The sequence below is a fragment of the Camelina sativa genome, chromosome 20, assembly GCF_030686135.1.
Source record: "Camelina sativa cultivar CO46 ecotype springtype chromosome 20, ASM3068613v1".
Lineage (NCBI taxonomy): Eukaryota > Viridiplantae > Streptophyta > Magnoliopsida > Brassicales > Brassicaceae > Camelina > Camelina sativa.
The window spans coordinates 105,398-124,966 of NC_141899.1; the positions used below are offsets into that span (position 1 = coordinate 105,398).

The 19,569-nt window shown below is 38.2% G+C and overlaps 2 protein-coding genes, 1 long non-coding RNA gene and 2 pseudogenes across 5 annotated transcripts; 2 read left to right on the top strand and 3 right to left on the bottom strand.

The window, feature by feature from the left end:
• Positions 1–1,110: 1,110 nt before the first annotated feature.
• On the bottom strand, positions 1,111–2,542 carry LOC104709031 (transcription repressor OFP1). The gene has a single exon (XM_010492199.3). It carries the CDS (start codon positions 2,151–2,153, stop codon positions 1,377–1,379), a length of 777 nt encoding a protein of 258 aa, XP_010490501.2. The 5' UTR covers positions 2,154–2,542; the 3' UTR covers positions 1,111–1,376.
• Positions 2,543–4,794: 2,252 nt separating this feature from the next.
• Positions 4,795–7,521, bottom strand: LOC104768273 (U-box domain-containing protein 16 pseudogene; annotated as a pseudogene). The gene has a single exon (XR_015593444.1). The product of XR_015593444.1 is annotated as a U-box domain-containing protein 16 pseudogene (transcript).
• Positions 7,522–11,369: 3,848 nt separating this feature from the next.
• LOC147918355 (uncharacterized) lies at positions 11,370–12,104 on the top strand. Its single transcript, XR_015593445.1, has 2 exons — positions 11,370–11,486; positions 11,856–12,104. It is a non-coding gene; the product is annotated as an uncharacterized LOC147918355 (long non-coding RNA).
• Positions 12,105–13,043: 939 nt separating this feature from the next.
• Positions 13,044–15,293, top strand: LOC104737785 (CBL-interacting serine/threonine-protein kinase 14). Its single transcript, XM_087505864.1, has one exon. The coding sequence runs from the start codon at positions 13,661–13,663 to the stop codon at positions 14,990–14,992; it is 1,332 nt and encodes a 443-aa protein (XP_087361990.1). The 5' UTR covers positions 13,044–13,660; the 3' UTR covers positions 14,993–15,293.
• A 1,103-nt stretch (positions 15,294–16,396) lies between these two features.
• On the bottom strand, positions 16,397–19,149 carry LOC147918356 (CBL-interacting serine/threonine-protein kinase 15 pseudogene; annotated as a pseudogene). Its single transcript, XR_015593446.1, has 2 exons — positions 18,708–19,149; positions 16,397–18,312 (listed from the first exon to the last, which is right to left on the bottom strand). The product of XR_015593446.1 is annotated as a CBL-interacting serine/threonine-protein kinase 15 pseudogene (transcript).
• Between the last annotated feature and the right edge of the window lie 420 nt (positions 19,150–19,569).

Below are 19,569 nucleotides of genomic sequence, written 5' to 3' on the forward strand. Positions count from 1 at the left end.
AACAATATTCAGTTTTGTGATGCATACTTGTGAAAAAAATTCAAAGAGCAAGTTTTAGTTTGTCAAGCTGCTTCTTTCCATGGGTATCCCGTAACCTAAAATATATACTTTTGTCAGTTTAATGTCGCATGAGATTCCTTCTTGCTTCCTATTTTTATATTTCAAGAAATCTTAAGCTATTTTTTTTTTTAATTTAAGATTGATGTTTACCTCTAATAAACCAAATCTCATGGAAGATTGCATGAAACAAAATGACACTATTAATAGCATGATAATGATACAACTACAAGACAGTAGCCAATGTTTGTCCGTACGAACTATTTCATCATATCTCCATTAATTACTGTTTCGTTTTTTTGTTTGTCTATATGTTACCACTTCTTTTTCTATATACTCTCGTCATTTTGTGACCCATCACCGAAATATATAAATAAAAACAGGCCAATTGAAGATTTTTTTTTTTTTTTTTTCTTTGGCACTTATATATGCCTAAAAGCAAAATCGTTTTGTTTTCTTTTTGCTTGTCGCACTCTTGTTTGTATGCGGTAGCGGTATGCAATGCATGCATATACTACTGTTTATTATTTATATATAAACAAAATTAAACAATACGTGAAGGTCAGAACCAAAAAAAAATATAAAATCATGAAGATGTGAAATCGAGAAATGCACACGTACACACATATCCAAAGTTAGGTATGAAAATACCGCAGATGCTGTTTTAATGAATTGTCGGTATCGTAGGTCTAAATGGATCTACTAAATATATAAATAAAACGTTTACTATTATTATGTGTCTATCGATTTTGTCTCAACGTCATATAACATGCCGAGTAATTGCAGATAGTAATAGTACTAGTAGTTCTCAACAAACTTGCATACTAATGACATTCCCAAAAAACTTGCATACTAATGAGTCTCTAATCATTTTAAATCCCATTTATTATAATTTTTAAGTTTAGATTCATGAGAAAGATGTAGAGAAGGTAGAGTTGGTATTACTATTGACACATAAATAGTCTCCCTTCCGCATAAATTTGATTTTCAAGGTAAAAACAAAAAAATTACACCTAGAGTTGTTCGCCCGTGCAGTCACAGTAAGATGATTAGTAGAAGAAAAGTGTGCCCCCGCCCATTCGGATGAGTACGTATAATTCAAGGAATGGCCGTTAAAATTATACAAGTACAAGGAAATTAATCAAAGTCCTCATATGCTAATCTAGACGACCATGCATCTAAAATAGTCAGTACAAGAATAATCATACTATATATATATATATATATAGTATTTACATGCATCTTATTCAGCAGAGAGAGAGAGAGAGAGAGATTACTAATTAAGGGGAAGAAAAAAATATAATAAATTGTGGAATAATTTAAGGTGGAAGATTAAGATCAAGCCAGATTTGCTTAAAGACATTGATGATAATGGGGTGATACTCGTCTGAATTGAGACAGAGATAGCAAGCCAAAAGCTCTTCTAGATCCTTTGACGCTCTTATCTTGTTCTCTTCTATCATCTCCTCCATTGATTCCTTAAAGTCTTTCCTCGGATCCACCGACGCCTTCACCACCGCCCTGCTCCGCCTCGCCGACGACCCGCTTCTTCTTGCGCTGCTGCTCACCGATACTGATTTCCTCGTCGAGACCCGCGGCGACCGTAGTCTAAGTCTCACCCCCGCCGGAGAACTCACCGCCGTCTTCCGTGCGGTGGTTGCCCGTTTGGTAATGATCGGCCGAAGTTCGAGCTCCGGAGGCGGCGTAAAGGTTGGGGCTCTGGATAACCAGGAGCTGTCGTCTAGAGACTCGTCGGGGAGGAGAACTTGATCTGTGCGAAACTCCGGTGAGAAAGAACCGGTTCCGGTGGCAGTGCTGTCACCGGAAGTCGTGGAGGATTTAGAGTCGACGGTGGCTCGGTGACGAAGACGGTTCCCGGCGGGCTGTCGGGAGGATGGTGTTTTGGGAGAGCGTCTAGAAGGAGGCCTAGGACTGCGTGCCGTTGTGGTGGTCGTAGGAGTAGGAGGAACAGAGAAGTGGTGTTTATTGGTGCTGTTTCGTTGCCTCTGCTGTTTCTTTGACTTTCCCATGTCTCTCAGTTTGTAAAACCATGCGTTAGGGATTAACTCCGATAGCTTGAACCGATAGTTACCCATCAGCTGCCTTGTTTTTTTCTTCTTCTTCTTCTTTTGATGTTGAGGCTTTGAGATGAGATGAAAAACTGAGAGAGTGAAGAAGAGTGGAGAATATAAAGGGGCAGAGAAGAGATTACGTGATGTGAGATGCTATCTCTATTTTTATTGATTTTGTGTTAGATTATGTTCTCCTTTCAATTCCACTAGTTACATTGACATTTGACACTGACACTTTATATTATTTTTGTAGTGAATAGTAGTGTGTACTATAGTGCCACCAATAAAACAAATCCCTCTATTAGTGTATATCTCCGGGGGATAAAGTTTAGTTTCCGAATATTAAAGTTCTGCCGGCTTTTGTATCATATCATGTATTCCTACTTTCGTTTTCAATATATAATGTGATGACAAAAAAAGAGAGTGTTAATAGCCCTTTGTATATATGTTCGTCTGACTCCACTTAATTAGTGGTCATTGTAATCCTCGTGAAATGTGCAGCACGAGATCATAAAACTAGTATCGACGAAAATGGTGGTTAATTTTGTTCTTCTTTGATTGTGTTACAGTTTCCCTAAGTAGGACTGTTTGACACAAAGATAATGAACGCAAGTAAAACATCAGAGAGCCCAGAATCTCCTCATTCGTCCACGTGGGGATTTCGATTCGCACGCTACGAATGTGGGGAAAAGGGCCATTTTATTCCTATACAATTTTGAAAGTGTCAATTTCTACCTGTATAAACACATGGTGCTAATTTATACCTATACTAATATAAAATTTAAATTTCATACCCAATTAGTATAAATTGTGCCGATTTCAGAGTCAAAATTAATAAATATTAGTCAATGCTGACTCAGATGATAATTTACTGAGGTGTAATACTCAAGACTCGAACCCAGATTTACCTTCACAAACAAAGATGCCTTAACCAACTGATCTAGTGACGATATTTGAAATAATATAGAACTTTTTATGTTTATAATATGTCTTTACGTCTCCTCCCCCTCTCAACCTCTTCGTCTTCTCCTTCTTCTCCGCTCTAATCATCTCCAAGTCTCAGATCTCTGACTCCGTCATTGCTTGGTGACCAACAAAACTCCGCCCATCATCATACATGTTTAACGATTTCATAAACTTTCTGATCTTTATACTTTACATCTTCCATTAAGAATTTAAGAGGTAAAGCTCCATTGTTCAATTCGATTTTGATAAATTGCGTCTCTTAAATTGCTGCGTAAATTACCTGGGTTTTTTTTGGAAAATTGTTAATTGCTGCAGAAAATGCTTTGTGCGTGGAGACATATTTATAAGTGTAATAGATTTACATATTCACGAATATTGTAACTGGATCAGTTGGTTGTGGCAGGTTTGTTATTGACAACGGAGACCTGGGTTCGATCCTCGGGTGTCACATATTTTTTGAGAAAATTTTGAACTTAGCATTAAACGACCTCGTTTTAGCCACCTCAGTAAATTACGTATCATCTGAGTCAGCATTGACTAATATTTGTTAATATTGACTTTGAAATCGGCACAATTTATACTAATTGGGTATAAAATTTGAATTTTATATGAGTATAGGTATAAATTAGCACTCTATGTTTATACAGGTAGAAATTGACACTTCCAAAATTGTAAAGGTAGAAAATAGCCCTTTTCCCCTACGAATGTGTATATGTATGTACGATGACCTTATTATCATTTGGGCTCTCTTGCAGAGAAACAAACAAGATTATGTAATGACTAACGGGCCCTTAAGTTATTCGGCCCACACATTAAGGAACTTGTCCTTTTCCTCTTTTACCCAACAAAAAATAAATTCTATCAAATTGTCAGACCAACATAAAAAAGAGAAAAAGAAAGCATAAGCTCATTTAGTAGCAAAAATAATCGTTATTAAACTAGAAAAGAATAAGAAGGTAATTAAATGCTTTGAAATATCCTAAATGTTATTTTTTTTTTTAAAAAGAGAAACATTGCTTCTCTAGAAAAGAAAGAAAGAGATGGACTAGGTGGACAGTGAGAAAGTGGTCGGGTTCTTACACACAGGGATTAGTGCGATTCATCTGCTATCTTTCTTAGTACGACTGTGCCATGGTTTTATATCAAGGGATTGGGTAATCTGGGTTACGCATGTGCATAGAGAAGCTAACCGTCTTGTTGATGGTTTAGCTTCCTATACTTATTCTTTACAGCTTAGTTTTCATTTGTTTGAGGTAACTCCGCCTTGTGTTGCGGTTTTGCTCTCACTATGTTACACAACGGATTGTTTGTATTTAAGTTTATTTTTTCTTAATAATTTAGGGGAGTTTACTCCCTTTGTTCTACCAAAAAAAAGAAAAAGAAAAAGAAAGAAAGAAAGAAAGAAAAGAAAAGATTGTCGCTATTTGCCAAGAGTTTCATTTCCAATCACCATCACTCGCTTGTGTGTGGATTTTGCTCTGTCTTTTCTGTTGAAATTTTGTGCCAATTCTTTTGTCTTTTTTTTTTTATACACACACGCAAGACGCAACGCTTTACACATGTGAATCTGATAGCTTTGAAGATTATATATGATTCTATGATTGAAACTATGGGAGAGAGAAGAACACTATCCCTGAAAAGTTAGTTTTGTCAAGTAAATTATAAAGATAACACAATCCCTTTGTGTACATTTGCTAGATGGGAAAAATCTTTCGTTTATTTTTTTTCAATTGTTTCTGTCGAATTACATTTACAATTGCAGTTTAATAATAATACTTCGTAAAAGAATCACTTTTGACTTTACTTTCTTTTCAAGTCATCAGAAAAAAAAAAAAAGAAGGGTTTGATAAAAACTTATACACAGAAGAAGAAGAAGAATCATAAAACGGGAGTAAAAATCCTACTTGGGGTTGGGACTACAATGCTGTGCGTCTCAGGGGTCGTCGTTTCATGATGTGTATCTCCGGCAGCCCACCGTCTTAGGTACCTCATCAGCGAAGCCGCTTTCCTCCCTCCCCTTGCCGTTCCAGCTCCTATCATCTCCCATATAACCCTCTCTATCCCTGGAATCGCCGCCATCTCCGCCACTAGCTCCGACCCTCCTTTCCGGCACATTGTAACCAGCGTGGCCGCCGCGCTCTCCCTTGTGGTTTCCGCTCCTTCCCTCATTACCTCCCCCAACAGCCTTATCAGACTGAAAGCTGCTGACACCGCCATGAGTCCTCCTCTCCTGACCACCGCCTCCACCACAGACACGGCCTCTTCCGGTAGCTCTCGGAATGCGTCTCCTGCGGCTTCCACGACCCCAGCTTCTACGAACCTCCCAACGTTCTCTCTCTCGGCCACCAGGTTCAGGATCGCCACGAGCGCGTCTCTCTTGGAACTGGTTGGTCCCCGTTTAGCCAAGTCGACCAATCCGCTTACGACACGTGCCTTTCTCCCTAGTCTTCTTCGGTAAGCCGAGACGCCTGCCAGACTGAACAGAGTTGCGGCGGCATTGGCCTTAGCCTCCCACGTGGCTCCCGAACGCAGGACCTCGATGACGCCGTTTAATGCTCCGTCCGTCTCCATGATCCTCGTCTTGTTCTGTTCCAGGATGGAGAGGTTGAGGATCGTCGTCACCGCGTTTATCTGTAGGCTCGGGCACTCCGTTCCAAGATACCTTACCAGCTTCGGTATTGCTCCAGCCTCGGCTATGCAGGCTCGGGCCACCGTGTCCGACTTGGCCAGCGCCCGCAGCTCGAAAACGACACCGTTCTTATCCGCTGCGGAGAGCTTCTCGATCAGAAACTCCACCATCATCTTCGTAAACTCGGCCGCCGCCTCATTGCACGGCGCACCGGCGTCCCCGGAGAGCTCGAACGGTATCTTCTGATCGCGGCACCACAAAACGATGAGGTTCTTCAAGGCGCGGTTAGGAATGAGGGAGGTGTGCTTGAGGACTTGTCCTGTTTTAGGGCAGGTGCTGTGCCCCGACTGGATCCAGAGATCAATCGACTCTCGATCGTAAGTCTGACCGGTGGAGATGACAACCGGATGACGCATCAGCTCGAGCGTGATCGGGCACCGGAAATCGGCGGGGATGTTAGCGTCCGACAAGGACTTGTGGCGGCGGAAGTCAGGAGGCGACGGCTGCGTGGAAGAGGGACCGAAGAGGACGCACTTAGAGTAACGGACGAGGCCGATGAGAGAGGCGGCAGAGGATTTGGATCTGTCGTCGATGTGATCGTGTATCTCGTCCTCTAGTCTCTGGATTTCGTCGGTCAAAGAAGCAGAATCGGTGAAGCCAAGGTCGTTGAAAATAGCGGTGAGGGTAGAGTGATGAGGGGAGATCTGGTGGTGCTTGATGGCGTCGATCGTATCGGTGACTTTACGGCGGAGGGCGTCGTCTCGGGGATCGACGAACTGAATCATCATCGAATGGGAGCATTGTTTTCTGAGGAGAGAGATGAGATCTTGGGCGTCGTCGCTGAACAACAAGTCATGGACCGGTAAAATATCGAGAACGGTGGATAAATCGGCGACGAGCTCGTGGAAGCTGAAGGAAACGACGTCGATCTGCAAGAGTAACCAGAGTCTGCTAGCTCGAGAGCAATCGTCGATGAGAGACTTGATACGGTGCATAACGAGTAGCATTTCCTCGAAGCAGAGGAGAGCGGATTGGGAGTAGTTTGATGATGATTGGGATCGGAGAAGCTCATCGAAAACGGAAGATAGAATCTGAACTTTGCGAATGAGAGAGAGAGAGTTGCGACGGAGGAAGAAGGGGAGAGGAAGCATAGAAGAGATCTCGTGGGACGCTAGGAACAGAGAACGTGTTAATTTTGCATCTGATGATGAAAGCTTTGGGGAATCGACGACTAACAAAGGCCGACGCTTTCTCGCCGGGAAAGCATCAACAACAGCCATATATCAACACTTCCTTAGGTGGTAGCCGGGAACTTTTTGATGTTTTAGGAAGAACACCAAAGCAAAAGAAAAAGTGAAGAAGAAGAAAAAAAGAAAAGAGTTGAAGCGGTAGTTGGTTTGGTTGGTTTCGAATTTCTTAGCTCACAAGCTAATTACCTGCTATTAATTTAATCAAAAGATTAAGAAAAAGTCGTAAAACTGAAAAAGAGAAGAGAGAGAGAGACGACGACGACGGTGGACGGAGCCGTCAGAAGAAGTCAGTAAGTCAGTCGCACAAAGGACAAAGCCGCCTCTTCCCCTACCCTTTCTCCCCCGGCGTAAAGGTTGACCCTAAAATGGGGAGGGTCAAACATTCTCTCTTTCTGTTTTGACTTTTTCTCTTCTTCCCTTATTGGTTAATTTACTTATTATTATTGTCCCTCCCCATTTTATATTTTTATGGTAATGTTTTTCTCCCGAAATTAAACCAAATGTTTATTTCCACAAACATATGAGCTGATTAATTAGTTTAGACTACTTTGCATTTTCTTTTTCTTCTTCTCTAATTACAGTATAATCTTTTTAAAAAACAGCACACCCCTCGTGTGAGTTGTCGAGCAACAATGAATTTAAAATATACGAAATGTAAGAATGAAGATAAGGTCTTAATTTCTTTTATATATATATGACATAAGAATGCACCAGTTGTTGTTGGGTTGTTATAGATAGAATTGATCTCGTCTTCCATTATAGTAGTAGTATTAAAATAAATGGTTACCCTAACTAATCATTCTTGTTTTTATAATAAATTATTGTTATTATTATGATTGATTCGGCTCTGCTGGCTTTCTCCCTTTCTGTTGAATCATTGATTGTTTTTGTGTTCTTCTTTAATAGTATAGATAAAACAATCTTTCCATTACACAACTTAGCTACCTTTTGTCTTTTTTTTTTTTTTTTTTTTTTTATTGTATGTAGTTTTCCCTTAAAAAGCAATCTATGAGATGTTTGCATTTTTAGCATAAATTTTTAACTTCCATTAGAAGTTATTGTTAAACTGATATTGTTACTTTCAAGTTTCAACATATGGGGATGTTTTCTGATTACAAAAAGAAAAGGAAAACAAAGATAAAAAGTAAATCATTTGGGCCAATAATATAAAAGGGTTTTAAAACTGGGCTTTATTATGAGATTAATATATCCGTCCGAAGGCCTAATATACAAGAACAAATCATTTGGGCCATTTAATGTAATAACTAGATGAACTGCTAAACAAGCGTTTATTGGGCTTTTCGTGATATATGGTCTTGTGGTAACATAGATTACTGAATTTTGTAGTGCTGGATCAACAATAATGAATTTTGTAGGCCTAATCCCAAAACCAACACCTTTGAACCGTTTGAACTACTTGCAAATTTTATTGGCTGTGGAGTGTTTAAACTTCATAACCAAGAGATTTCTCCTGCTGGGATTTTCATAAACTATATATAGTAGTATTATTCTGTGTTGTTTGTTTTATTAGTTTCATTTATGGGTTGTTGCAGAGCTTTAACTTCGACTATTTTGTTCACCATTATATATTGCAATTCATACTCACATCACCCTATATGTGGGGTGGGGACTTCATTCCGTATTGATATTTCTAATTACACTTATTTATTGGTCAATAATAAGCAATCTCACGATCAATCAGTGCGTGAGAGCCTTCTTTACCCTTGTCATCTATTATATATGATGGCTCTTAAACTATACAGACATTTCATTAGTTAAATATGGACATCACCGTTTAATTATTATTATTTTGAATTAAAATCACCGCTTAATTATTTGCAAGCAAGAAGACAAAATTATTCCGAATTATGCTGACTCTCCACATACTCAACAATAATTTTTAAAGTCCATAACAATTATTTCAACGTGTGTATGTATATATGTATGTATGTATGAAAATGTAAAATATATGTATGAAATTAATTTATGAGAATCTGAATATTGAAGAGTTATCAACATCAGGATATCGTCAGACCAAACATGTGAGATCATAAGCAAGCCATTTATTCAGCTATTTTATTTAGTTTTTTTTTATACTAATACTATTTATTTCTTGCACTTGAATCTGGACGCAATATCAATTTATATGGCACACATTTAAATGACACAATAAATGAATAGAAATATACTAGCTAAGCTAAGCAAGGAATGAATGGTCGTGGGGAATAATTACTCTGTATGGAGAAACCAACCAAAACATGTTGCCGTGCCCAATGGGATGTATACTTTAATTGTGCGGGCTCCTCCTTTTAGACCTTCGATGTAGTCGACTCCCTCATCTTATCTCCTAGTATTACAAAAGAAAAAAACAGATCACATGGAAACACAAACCGATCGATTTATATAAATTTTTTTTTGGCGTAATTTATGTACTAATTTATCAATTTCCAGTAATAATGCGACTCAGAAGATGGTTCTCCTCACAAAGATGCAATTTTCTGGTGTTGGGGATGTTTAGAGAGGGATTGTCCTGGAAAAAAAAAATGAATCGCAACCACATAACCTTCTAAGAGTTTTCTATATAAAAGAATGATAGTCAAACAAAGATGATCATATCATAATATCAAGACGATTTAAAAACCCACTATAATTGGTAGCTCAAAGCATTGTGTAATTTTACTTATTCGGTTATATCATTCATTCTCTTTAAACACCCCAATAGTAATATTTTGGTTGTATTTGTTTGTCTTTTTTTTTCATATTATATAAACTGTGACGTTGATTTATATTATTTTTAACATATTTTTGTAAACAAAGATGGTTTAATCCGTTTGTAGATATGTCAATTCTAAAGCTTCTGTCGTCTACTGATTTCTATTCGCATCTTTACCATATTATCATCCAAATTAGTTTATAGAAGTATGTGGTTGATGTTTGACAAAAAAAAAGAAAAAAGAATTAAAAAAAAGTATGTGGTTGATATTTGCAAATTGTTGGATATTAACTTAGCCTAGCAATAAAGTAAGAATCATTGATGTGATCACCCGAATTTGTTATATCCCTTATATATTAATAGAGAAGCATTTTGGCAAAAAAGCTGAGGTGTCAGCATTACAGAGCTCAAAACACTCTTTCCTTTATTTGTCATCAGCTTTTAAAAATATTTATATTTATTTACCACTCTATTTTTCCAAAAATACAATTAACATCCAAAAATAAATTTTTATATTATCTTTCTACCTTAATTATATCCTTTAATTATATTTTCATAAAATCTTTAAAATGAATTTTAAGAACTTTTTGTTCATATGATATAATAATATAAGATTGATATTATAATAACTCTCACGGATTAAATTTTAATTATTATACAATTTTTTTTATAGATATATACTATACAATCGAATTTTAAATATTTCAATTATCCATAAATATAATAGATCTTGTAAATAAAAATTACAGTAAAAACATTAAATAATTATTTTATACCACACTATGTGCGGCTTGTTACCTAGTTACTTCTTTAAGTTTTGTCATTGTCAGAATATTAATTAGCTGCATTTTACTTCTTTTTTTTTTTCTTTTTTTTTTTTTGAACAACATTTTTTTTTTGTCAACACATTTTTTGAACAACATAACATAAAGCTGCATATTACTTTGAAACAAATTTCTCGCGTTATTAGAACAAATTTGTCTATTACGTGACGTATCAGCATAGTTCTTAGTCTGTAATATTCTATTTCACGAGTTTTCTTCAAATGCGATATATTATAACCACTTCAGATCAATAATAAATTCTGCCGTAAGATATTATACTATAACGTTAAACATTAGTCGTAAGAATATTTTATTTTACTCTAAAAAAAGAAGCTAATATTCGGTAAGACAAAGGCGAACTATTCATACTTTTTTTTTCTTTTTAATACTCGCTCCTAATAATATACTACAGTACTATTTAAAATCATGCATGTGTGATGTGTGTCTCTATTAAGAAAGATGTCAAAACAATCGAGATGTGTTTCGTAGGTTAAGTGTTTGTATAATTGATCTTCGTGAAACAAAAGGATGGTAAGTAGTGTAGTATAAATGGTTTATGTAAATCTCTCTTAATTACCAGAAATAAACTTGAACAATTATTAAGGATTCTTCTGGGTTTTACAATATGAATACATATCGTGGACGGACAAATACTATAATTAGATGTTGAATTAATCTAATTTTATAAAGTCGTCAGAACATTTTTTAAACGTAAGACAATATAATGCTTACGGGAGATACCTAATATGTCATCGTACGTTTCTTTCTCTTACACGAAAGACATTTATTTTTCTTCCGGCAGCCTTATTTATTCTTGAGTTACGTGGTTTTAATAACCATTTTACATATAACAGATTACAAAGTCATTATAATACTATATTGGACGTCATATATATTCCATTTGTAATTCATGATTCCGTAGTTCTGATCTCAGTCTCCCTATAGACAGCACACCATGTATATGCTACACTACAGGTCTTTCTTTGTTTTCACCATTTATAATCAATTTCAAGTTTCAACAAGAGGTTGTCTATGTTGAGCTCATCATACGCATATTATATTATTATTCATGTAAATCATATATAGAAAATATATCGTTAACTTACGTCGTCGTAAAAATGGGATACAAAGTTTTGGGTCACATAGCGGCGAAATAATGTATTCATTTAATTAATCATGGGTAGATATTTCATTGGAACAACCTTTCGAACCAACGAAGAAAAAGGGGGCAGTTATATATTTGATCCATTTTTATATACAACTGATGAGCCAACCTTCGATTTCATCACTGGAGTATGTATTATTATTTTAACGAGCTTTTCTCTTCTTAATTCTTCCGAAAAGAAGCTTCGGTGAAGTACGTAGCATCAGGTCAAAACGTACAGCGTGACAGCGAAGATAATAACGTACGTACGATTATCTAATCTTTTAACCTTTTTTTTTGTGTCTGGATATGAGATTTGATGTATATTGTGTTCTACACTGTGTACGCGCCCGGTGGGTAGGTGTAGGTCACGTGGTAGCTTTTCTAATAAATTGACACAACAAATTGTATCTCCTTAATCCTTATATTTACGGCGGCTGTAAAGATCATCGACCTTGTTTTGGAAAATGCAATTGAGATGATATAATTTATAGATGTCAAATATTGAAGTTGATCAATTGAGACATAAGTGGTTTGTATTACAGTATACAGTGATCATATACGTATAGGGGGAACCAATTCAAATATCTAATTTCTTTAAATTATGCTGACTTTCCAAGTAACTAAAGTAAAAATTATAGTAACCATTTTGATTCTATTTTTCAATACGATATATATATATATATATATATATGAAGCACAATTTTTTCATAGGCACTGATTATAATGTGAAACATATATTGAAAGTACGTAATCAGTTGAAGTTTAAACATAAAAGTTTTCTTCTTCTTCAAAAGCATCAATTTTAGTATATATATATATATATATACTAACATACATATACAAAAATATAGATTAATTTCCCCATAAGAATCAAGACATTTCCAAACAAGTATAGAAATAAACAACTGTATTTTCTAATTAGTATTTGCATATGTTTTCCAAAAGTAGAAATTCGTTATTCCAAAAGAAGAAAAATTTATTTCCCCAAATATTGAAAGAAACAACTGTAAAGATTTATACAAATAAGCATAAAATAAAATAAACTAAAGAATTTTAATTAAAAAAATGAAATAATAATATTTCATGAGTGATTTAGTTCATTAACCCAACTCAGCAGCGTATACAATTGGTATTTGTTGGAAGAAAGTGGAGTCGTCGAACACTCGTAAGCGGGGGTGTATCAAAACAGAATCAGAATGAATCTCGTTTTAACCATCCTCTTTGATCATCTCTATCTGTATAAGAATGAATTGGTCATTGTAATTTTATAACAATAGCTGGGAGATACGAATATACTACTAGTCTACTATGACGCATATATATATATATATGTGAAGAATATTAGTACTATATATATATATATTCAAAAAGGCCTAAACAGTGGGAGATAGGCACCAAATCACACAAAGACAACACCGACGAGGACACCTGTATGGTTGTAATTCAACTTACTGTCCTCTTCTTCTTTCCTTTTTTTATTGTCCTAATAATATTTTTTATATTAACAGAAAATCTCTCACGTTTTCGTCTTGTACCCAAAAAAAAAAAAAAGAAGAAGAATCAGAAGAAGTTACAGAAATACCCTCATCTCCTAGCTCAAGATGAGAGCAATATATATATATGTTATGTAACAACTCGATACAGAGCTTGACTTATCTCTCTTATCCAAATCCCAAATTTGTCTCTCTATCTCTCTGTCTGTCTCTTTTTGTTTTCTCCTCTCCTTCCCTCCCCCCCCCCCCCCCCCCCACAGGCCTTTTCAAATACCTAAACTAACTGATCCCCTCTCTCCCTAATATATATATATATATTTGTTACTTTTTGTTCAAATCTTTTTAGCTTCTCTATTAATAATATCAAACACACTCTCTCTAAAGTTGTATTTACTTATTTCTTCTTCTCCGTGTGTTGTTGATTAAAAAATTCCTTCGCAATGGTTATACTACAGAATTCAGTTTGTGGGTACCGGAGGAATTAAAAGAAAAAAAAAAAAAAAGACAAAATGGAAGACACTGAGACGGTGACGCAGGTGGAATTCCCGGCGGAGAATCGGCGTGGAGGATTGCTGTTGGGAAAGTACGAGGTAGGGAAACTGGTGGGATGCGGGGCGTTCGCGAAAGTGTACCACGGGAGGAACACGGAGACGGGTCAGAGCGTTGCGATCAAAGTGGTGAGCAAGCAGCGGCTGCAGAAAGGAGGACTCAACCCTAACATCAAAAGGGAGATCGCTATCATGCACCGTCTTCGTCACCCTTGTATCGTGCGCCTCTTCGAGGTCCTCGCCACCAAATCCAAAATCTTCTTCGTCATGGAATTCGCCAAAGGCGGCGAGCTTTTCGCCAAGGTCTCCAAGGGACGGTTCTGCGAGGATCTCAGCCGTCGATATTTCCAGCAGCTCATCTCCGCCGTCGGTTACTGCCATTCCCGCGGCGTCTTTCACCGCGATCTCAAACCCGAGAATCTCCTCCTCGACGATAAGCTCGATCTCAAGATCTCCGATTTCGGCCTCAGCGCTCTCTCCGATCAGATCCGCCCCGACGGCCTCCTCCACACCCTCTGCGGTACCCCGGCGTACGTTGCCCCCGAGGTTCTCGCGAAGAAAGGCTACGACGGCGCTAAAATCGACGTGTGGTCGTGCGGGATCATACTGTTCGTGCTCAACGCGGGGTATCTCCCTTTCAACGACCACAATCTCATGGTCATGTACCGGAAGATCTACAAGGGAGAGTTCCGCATCCCCAAGTGGACCTCCCCGGATCTCCGCCGCCTCCTCACTCGGCTGCTGGACACGAACCCGCAGACCAGGATCACAATCGAGGAGATCATCCACGATCCGTGGTTTAAACAGGGGTACGACGACCGGATGTCCAAATTCCACCTCGAGGACTCCGATATGAAACTCCCGGCGGACGATATCGACGATAGGCGGATGAACGCCTTCGACATCATCGCGGGATCTCCGGGGTTTAATCTCTCCGGTCTGTTCGGCGACGCCAGAAAGTACGACCGAGTGGAGAGGTTCGTGTCGGCGTGGACGGCGGAGAGGGTGGTGGCGAAGCTGGAAGAGATTGCGGGGGCGGAGAACCTGGAGGTTGCGAAAAAGGAGGCGTGGGGGATGAAAATAGAAGGGCAAAATGGTAATTTCGCAATGGTGGTTGAGATTAAACAGCTAACGGACGAGCTTGTCATGATCGAGGTTAGGAAGAGGCAAAGAGCCACCACTAGTGCTGCATCTGGACGCGATTTGTGGTCAGATTCAATCAAGCCTTTCTTCCTCGCCATTCACCAACCACAAGAACCGTCGGCATCTCAAGTAAATACGACGCCGGTTTAGTTTAGTAGCAGCCAGTATCTATCATTCAGAAGAAAAAAAATTATTACCCAATTAAAAAAAAAAGTAATAATATCCCGGGTTATCTGTAATTGTTTTCTTTTTTTGCCCGGAGTATATTATATCTCTGACTTAATTTTAGCCATGAAATCCTTATTTTTAAGGATAATTTGGTAATAAGTATGTTTTCTTCTTATGTGTAATCACTATTATATTTTACATCAATGGAAAAAACAGATAAAAAAATGATCTCTTTGGAGTACATTGCCCATCCATGGATGATCAAACAACAAAACCTTCACTACTGATCTAACGTACCGCGGATGTCAAGTAATGCTATGTGTATAAGACACTCTTACTTATTGCTTTTGGATTTGCTATTTTATATCCACCACTCATTTTTTAATCATACATACACATTAAAGTTGTTTTGAAAACTGGTAACTGCTGCGCGATTGCAAGTACAAGGACGTCAATAGGTGAAAGCCAACTGTGCATATTTGAGCCATGAACTACATTCACCTTTTTTTTGATAAGTAGAGAGGCTGTCCTCATCACATCATTTGTGAATAGAATACTATTATTAATTTATAGCTGGTGGACTTTGATATTAATCCTATCGCATACATGTGGTGTTCATATAGTATACACCAATAATTCACTCATCAATAATTTCTTTTTCGGGGGGGGGGGGGGGGGGGTATCCACTTTTAATCCATTATTCAATAATTCAACTTTAGCAGTTATGATTGGCTGAAATTAACATATCCCCTTTCCTCCTTTTCAATGCTAGTATAATTTTTGTAGGCTCCACGATCTAATATTTATCCAGTTTACTCAACTCAAATCACATCTTACACTTTTAAACCACTTTTAAAAATGGGTTAAATTAACTACTTAATTGTGGGTGTTATATTGTAATGAACAAGTCGACATGAGAAAAAGAAAACATAACTGCTGTCTAGAAGAAAAGTAGGAAACACACAAAGGCAAGAGTCTTTAAAAAGTGGGTGGTTTCCTTTGGATCTCGCTCTTTCAATCCAATTTGCTGGCCCACTGAATAGTAGGAACCGGATTAAGCAAAACCCCTAGAAAATTGACTTTGGTGCACTCATCTATGATTTTTGATTTGACCAACTGATAAATATGTATGATGTATATCCATTGATCCGATTATGGGCCGAGCATGGTCCATTGGAGGCCGTAAATTCATTGAGCTTGTTCCTTCCGGGACGTTGTTTTACGAATCGGGCCAATCAGAATCATCCAACCCATGTTTGATTTTGTTTTCAAAAAGTACTAAAAAACGAAAGTCTGCTTACTTAACGCGTAAAGGTCCAATATTTTTTTTTATTGTATAGATTTTTATTTATTTTCCCTAAGTCCGACATACACATGAGATCAAACTACTTAATAACTGGTCCTTCCTCATACATATATATCATGAGTTCATCATTATTATTACACAGTTACACTGACACGCCTCCTCGAACACAAGAAACACCACGTCTTAAAGACGAGACTCGAGAGAAAAATACATAAACTAGACAAACACTTTTTGGTAAAACAACAATATTAAAAAGAACACACAGAAAAAGAATAGTACTGTCTATATGCTTCTTCAGTGCCAAGCCAATGCAATGTCGATCAAAGCCGGCCTTATGCTCTCCTTCATGACTCTCTTATACTCCGCCGTATCTCCATCGCTCTTCTTCAGCACCACCATGTGAAAGCTCGGCGCTATCTCAAACACCTCCGCTTCAACCACTGCAGCCTCAGCCGCCATCTTCACCTTCCATCCTTGTTCCTTGGTCCTCACTTTCATCTTGAGCTCCTCCCCTATCTCCACCAGCTTCTCTGTTATCTCAGACGCCTCTTTGTTCGTTGTAAATCTCATCTCCTCCTTCTCCTCTCCCTCCTCGAACAGCCCCGAGAGATCAAACCCCGTCGACAGAGATATTATCTCAAACGCGTTCAGGTTGATACACCGCTTCTTTTCCTTGTCTGCACTTGCGTTAGCGTTAGCGTTTGCCTCTGCGTCAACGTCAATGTCAACGTCAACGTCCTCTTCATCAACAGATCCTTTCTTCTGCTCTTGCTGCAGGCCTTTCCGGAACCAAGAGCTCTTCATTATCTTTTCAGTTGATACTCTGGTGTTGGGGTTAGGATCCAAGATCCTCTTGAGCAATCTCTTTGCCCCGGGAGCAAACCAGTTTGGGAACTTGACCTCGGCTTTGCCAATCTTCTTGTACAGCTCCATAAGATTGGAATCACGGAAGGGTAGATAACCGGCGAGCAAGACGTACAGTATGACTCCACAGGACCAGACATCGGCTTTGAAACCATCATAGCCTCTCCTGCTTATCACCTCAGGTGCAACATATGCAGGGGTGCCGCACGTGGTGTGAAGCAACCCATCTTGCCTTCTAGAGTCGGAAAGAGCGCTCAGACCAAAATCAGACACCTTAAGACTACCATCCTCGTCCAACAAGAGATTCTCGGGCTTCAAGTCCCTGTGGCATACCCCACGGCTGTGACAGTAGTCAACAGCGCGTACAAGTTGTTGAAAGTAGTTTCTGGCAACGTCTTCGCTCAGCTTGCCAGCAGAGACTTTGTTGAAGAGCTCACCTCCTTTGACGTGGTCCATGACGAAGTAGATTTTAGATTTAGTGGCCATGACTTCATGGAGCTCGACGATGTTAGGATGCCTAAGGAGACGCATGACAGAGATCTCACGCTTAATCTGCTCGGTCATACCAACTTTGAGGATTCTTTCTTTGTCGATGACCTTAATTGCAACACTATCACCAGATTTCAAATGCCTAGCATGGTACACCTTAGCAAAGGTACCCTGACCAAGAAACTTGCCGACCTCGTAACGGAGCATCAGCACAGACCCTTTCTTCTCCATTATTGACTCACTCTCTCTCACTCACACTCACAGACTAGACTAGTAGACTATATTAACTTAAAAAGATTAAAAAGAAGAACCTAGAATATACTAAAATGATGATGAACTCAGGAGGAGGCGAGAAGAGGAGGATCAACCGTCTTCGCAGAGATCATGCTTCCAAGTGGCGTTTTTTCTAGCATGCGAGGAGGGATGGAACCAGGGGAGAAGGGTGGTGGAAGCAGGGTGGTTTAGGAAGCGGGTGTCATGATGGAAGAGCGAGGAGGACAAAGGCCCAAAGGAGGGAGAAGGGATGTGAGAGATGGTGGTGGTAGAGCACTTGTGTTCAGCTGCTTTCAAATACATGTTTCTGCATTCCCTGGATCCGTAAATTTGCACACTCTTCTTCTTCAATTAAAACAATACAAACCTCCTGAAAAACAGAGAGAGAGAGAGAGCAATCAAACAAAACGAATTTTGAAATACTTCTGAGAAGAACAAAAAAAACACATTAATTCCACCAACCCAACACGGTTTGTTGGATGATGGATTGGGAATGAAAAAAACAGAGGAAAGTCGCAATCTTCTAATACCCTCTAAACAGAGAGAGATGCAAAGCCGATTGAGTAATATAATCTAATTAAGTAGAGAGATGGACGGACATCTAGGAACAGATCCAGAGAAACAAAACCACATTTTATTTTCTTTTCTAACTTCAGATTTGGTTTTCTCCGTCACAGAGGGGAGATAATAATATAATAGATCCATAGGAGGAGAAAGCAAGAATACATAGAGCATCGAAATCTCCCAAGTAGAAGAAGAATTTACCTTCAATTTGATGAGAGCGAGCGGGCGCTGCGAAAGAGAAAGAGAGAGAGAGAGAGAGAGACAAGTTTTGTTGTATGGGGCAGAGAGAGACAATCAGACAATAGAAAAAAGTGACGAAGATTACGAAACCCTCTCTTCCTCCTTCCTATATAGTTTTATACTACAACCAGAACAATATAGTAGGAAGGACCAAAGGAGGCAGCCAAACAAAACCCAAGTTGGCTGGCTGGCTGGCTACTTTTAAGGGAGGATTTGCGAAAATGCCATTCTTAGTAAATATCCCTTTTCTAATTTAAACGAAACAGAAGAGAACAGCCAACCTGTTTTCCTTTTTGGACTAACTCGTTTTTTTTTGTTTTTGTCATATCTTTTGATGTCTGCAAATTGCTTATTGGTTGGTTAATTTAATTGTGTGTAATTTATCAACTTGTGTGTTTTTTCCTTTTAATTACTACTACTAATATTATAACTTATCACTTCTTCTTCTTCTTCTTCTTCTTATCTTTCTATCATTAGCTACCCTTTTGCCACCAAACTCTTTTTTTTTTTTTTTTTTTTAATTTTGCCAGCTCACAAGATAGGCAATTACGGTCTTACCGTTTTCAAAATTATCTCATTTCCCTATCAAAGGATTTTTTTTGTTTTCGTTTTTCCTTTTTTTAAAAGATAAACAAATAAGGTTACAAATCGTCTTTACTTCATATCATGATGACTCACATAGTATATAAGTTGTATATATATGACTTTTGAACCAAATTAGTCAAAGAGATTTTATTTACCTTTTACTAGTAATTTGATGAAAGATTCTTCAAGTTGATAATGTACATAGTGACGAGGTGGCACGTAAGCGAGAATATCCTCC

Coding starts and splice junctions, on each gene's coding strand:
- LOC104737785 (XM_087505864.1), top strand. CDS start 13,661: ATGGAAGACACTGAGACGGTGACGCAGGTGGAATTCCCGGCGGAGAAT.
- LOC104709031 (XM_010492199.3), bottom strand. CDS start 2,153: ATGGGTAACTATCGGTTCAAGCTATCGGAGTTAATCCCTAACGCATGG.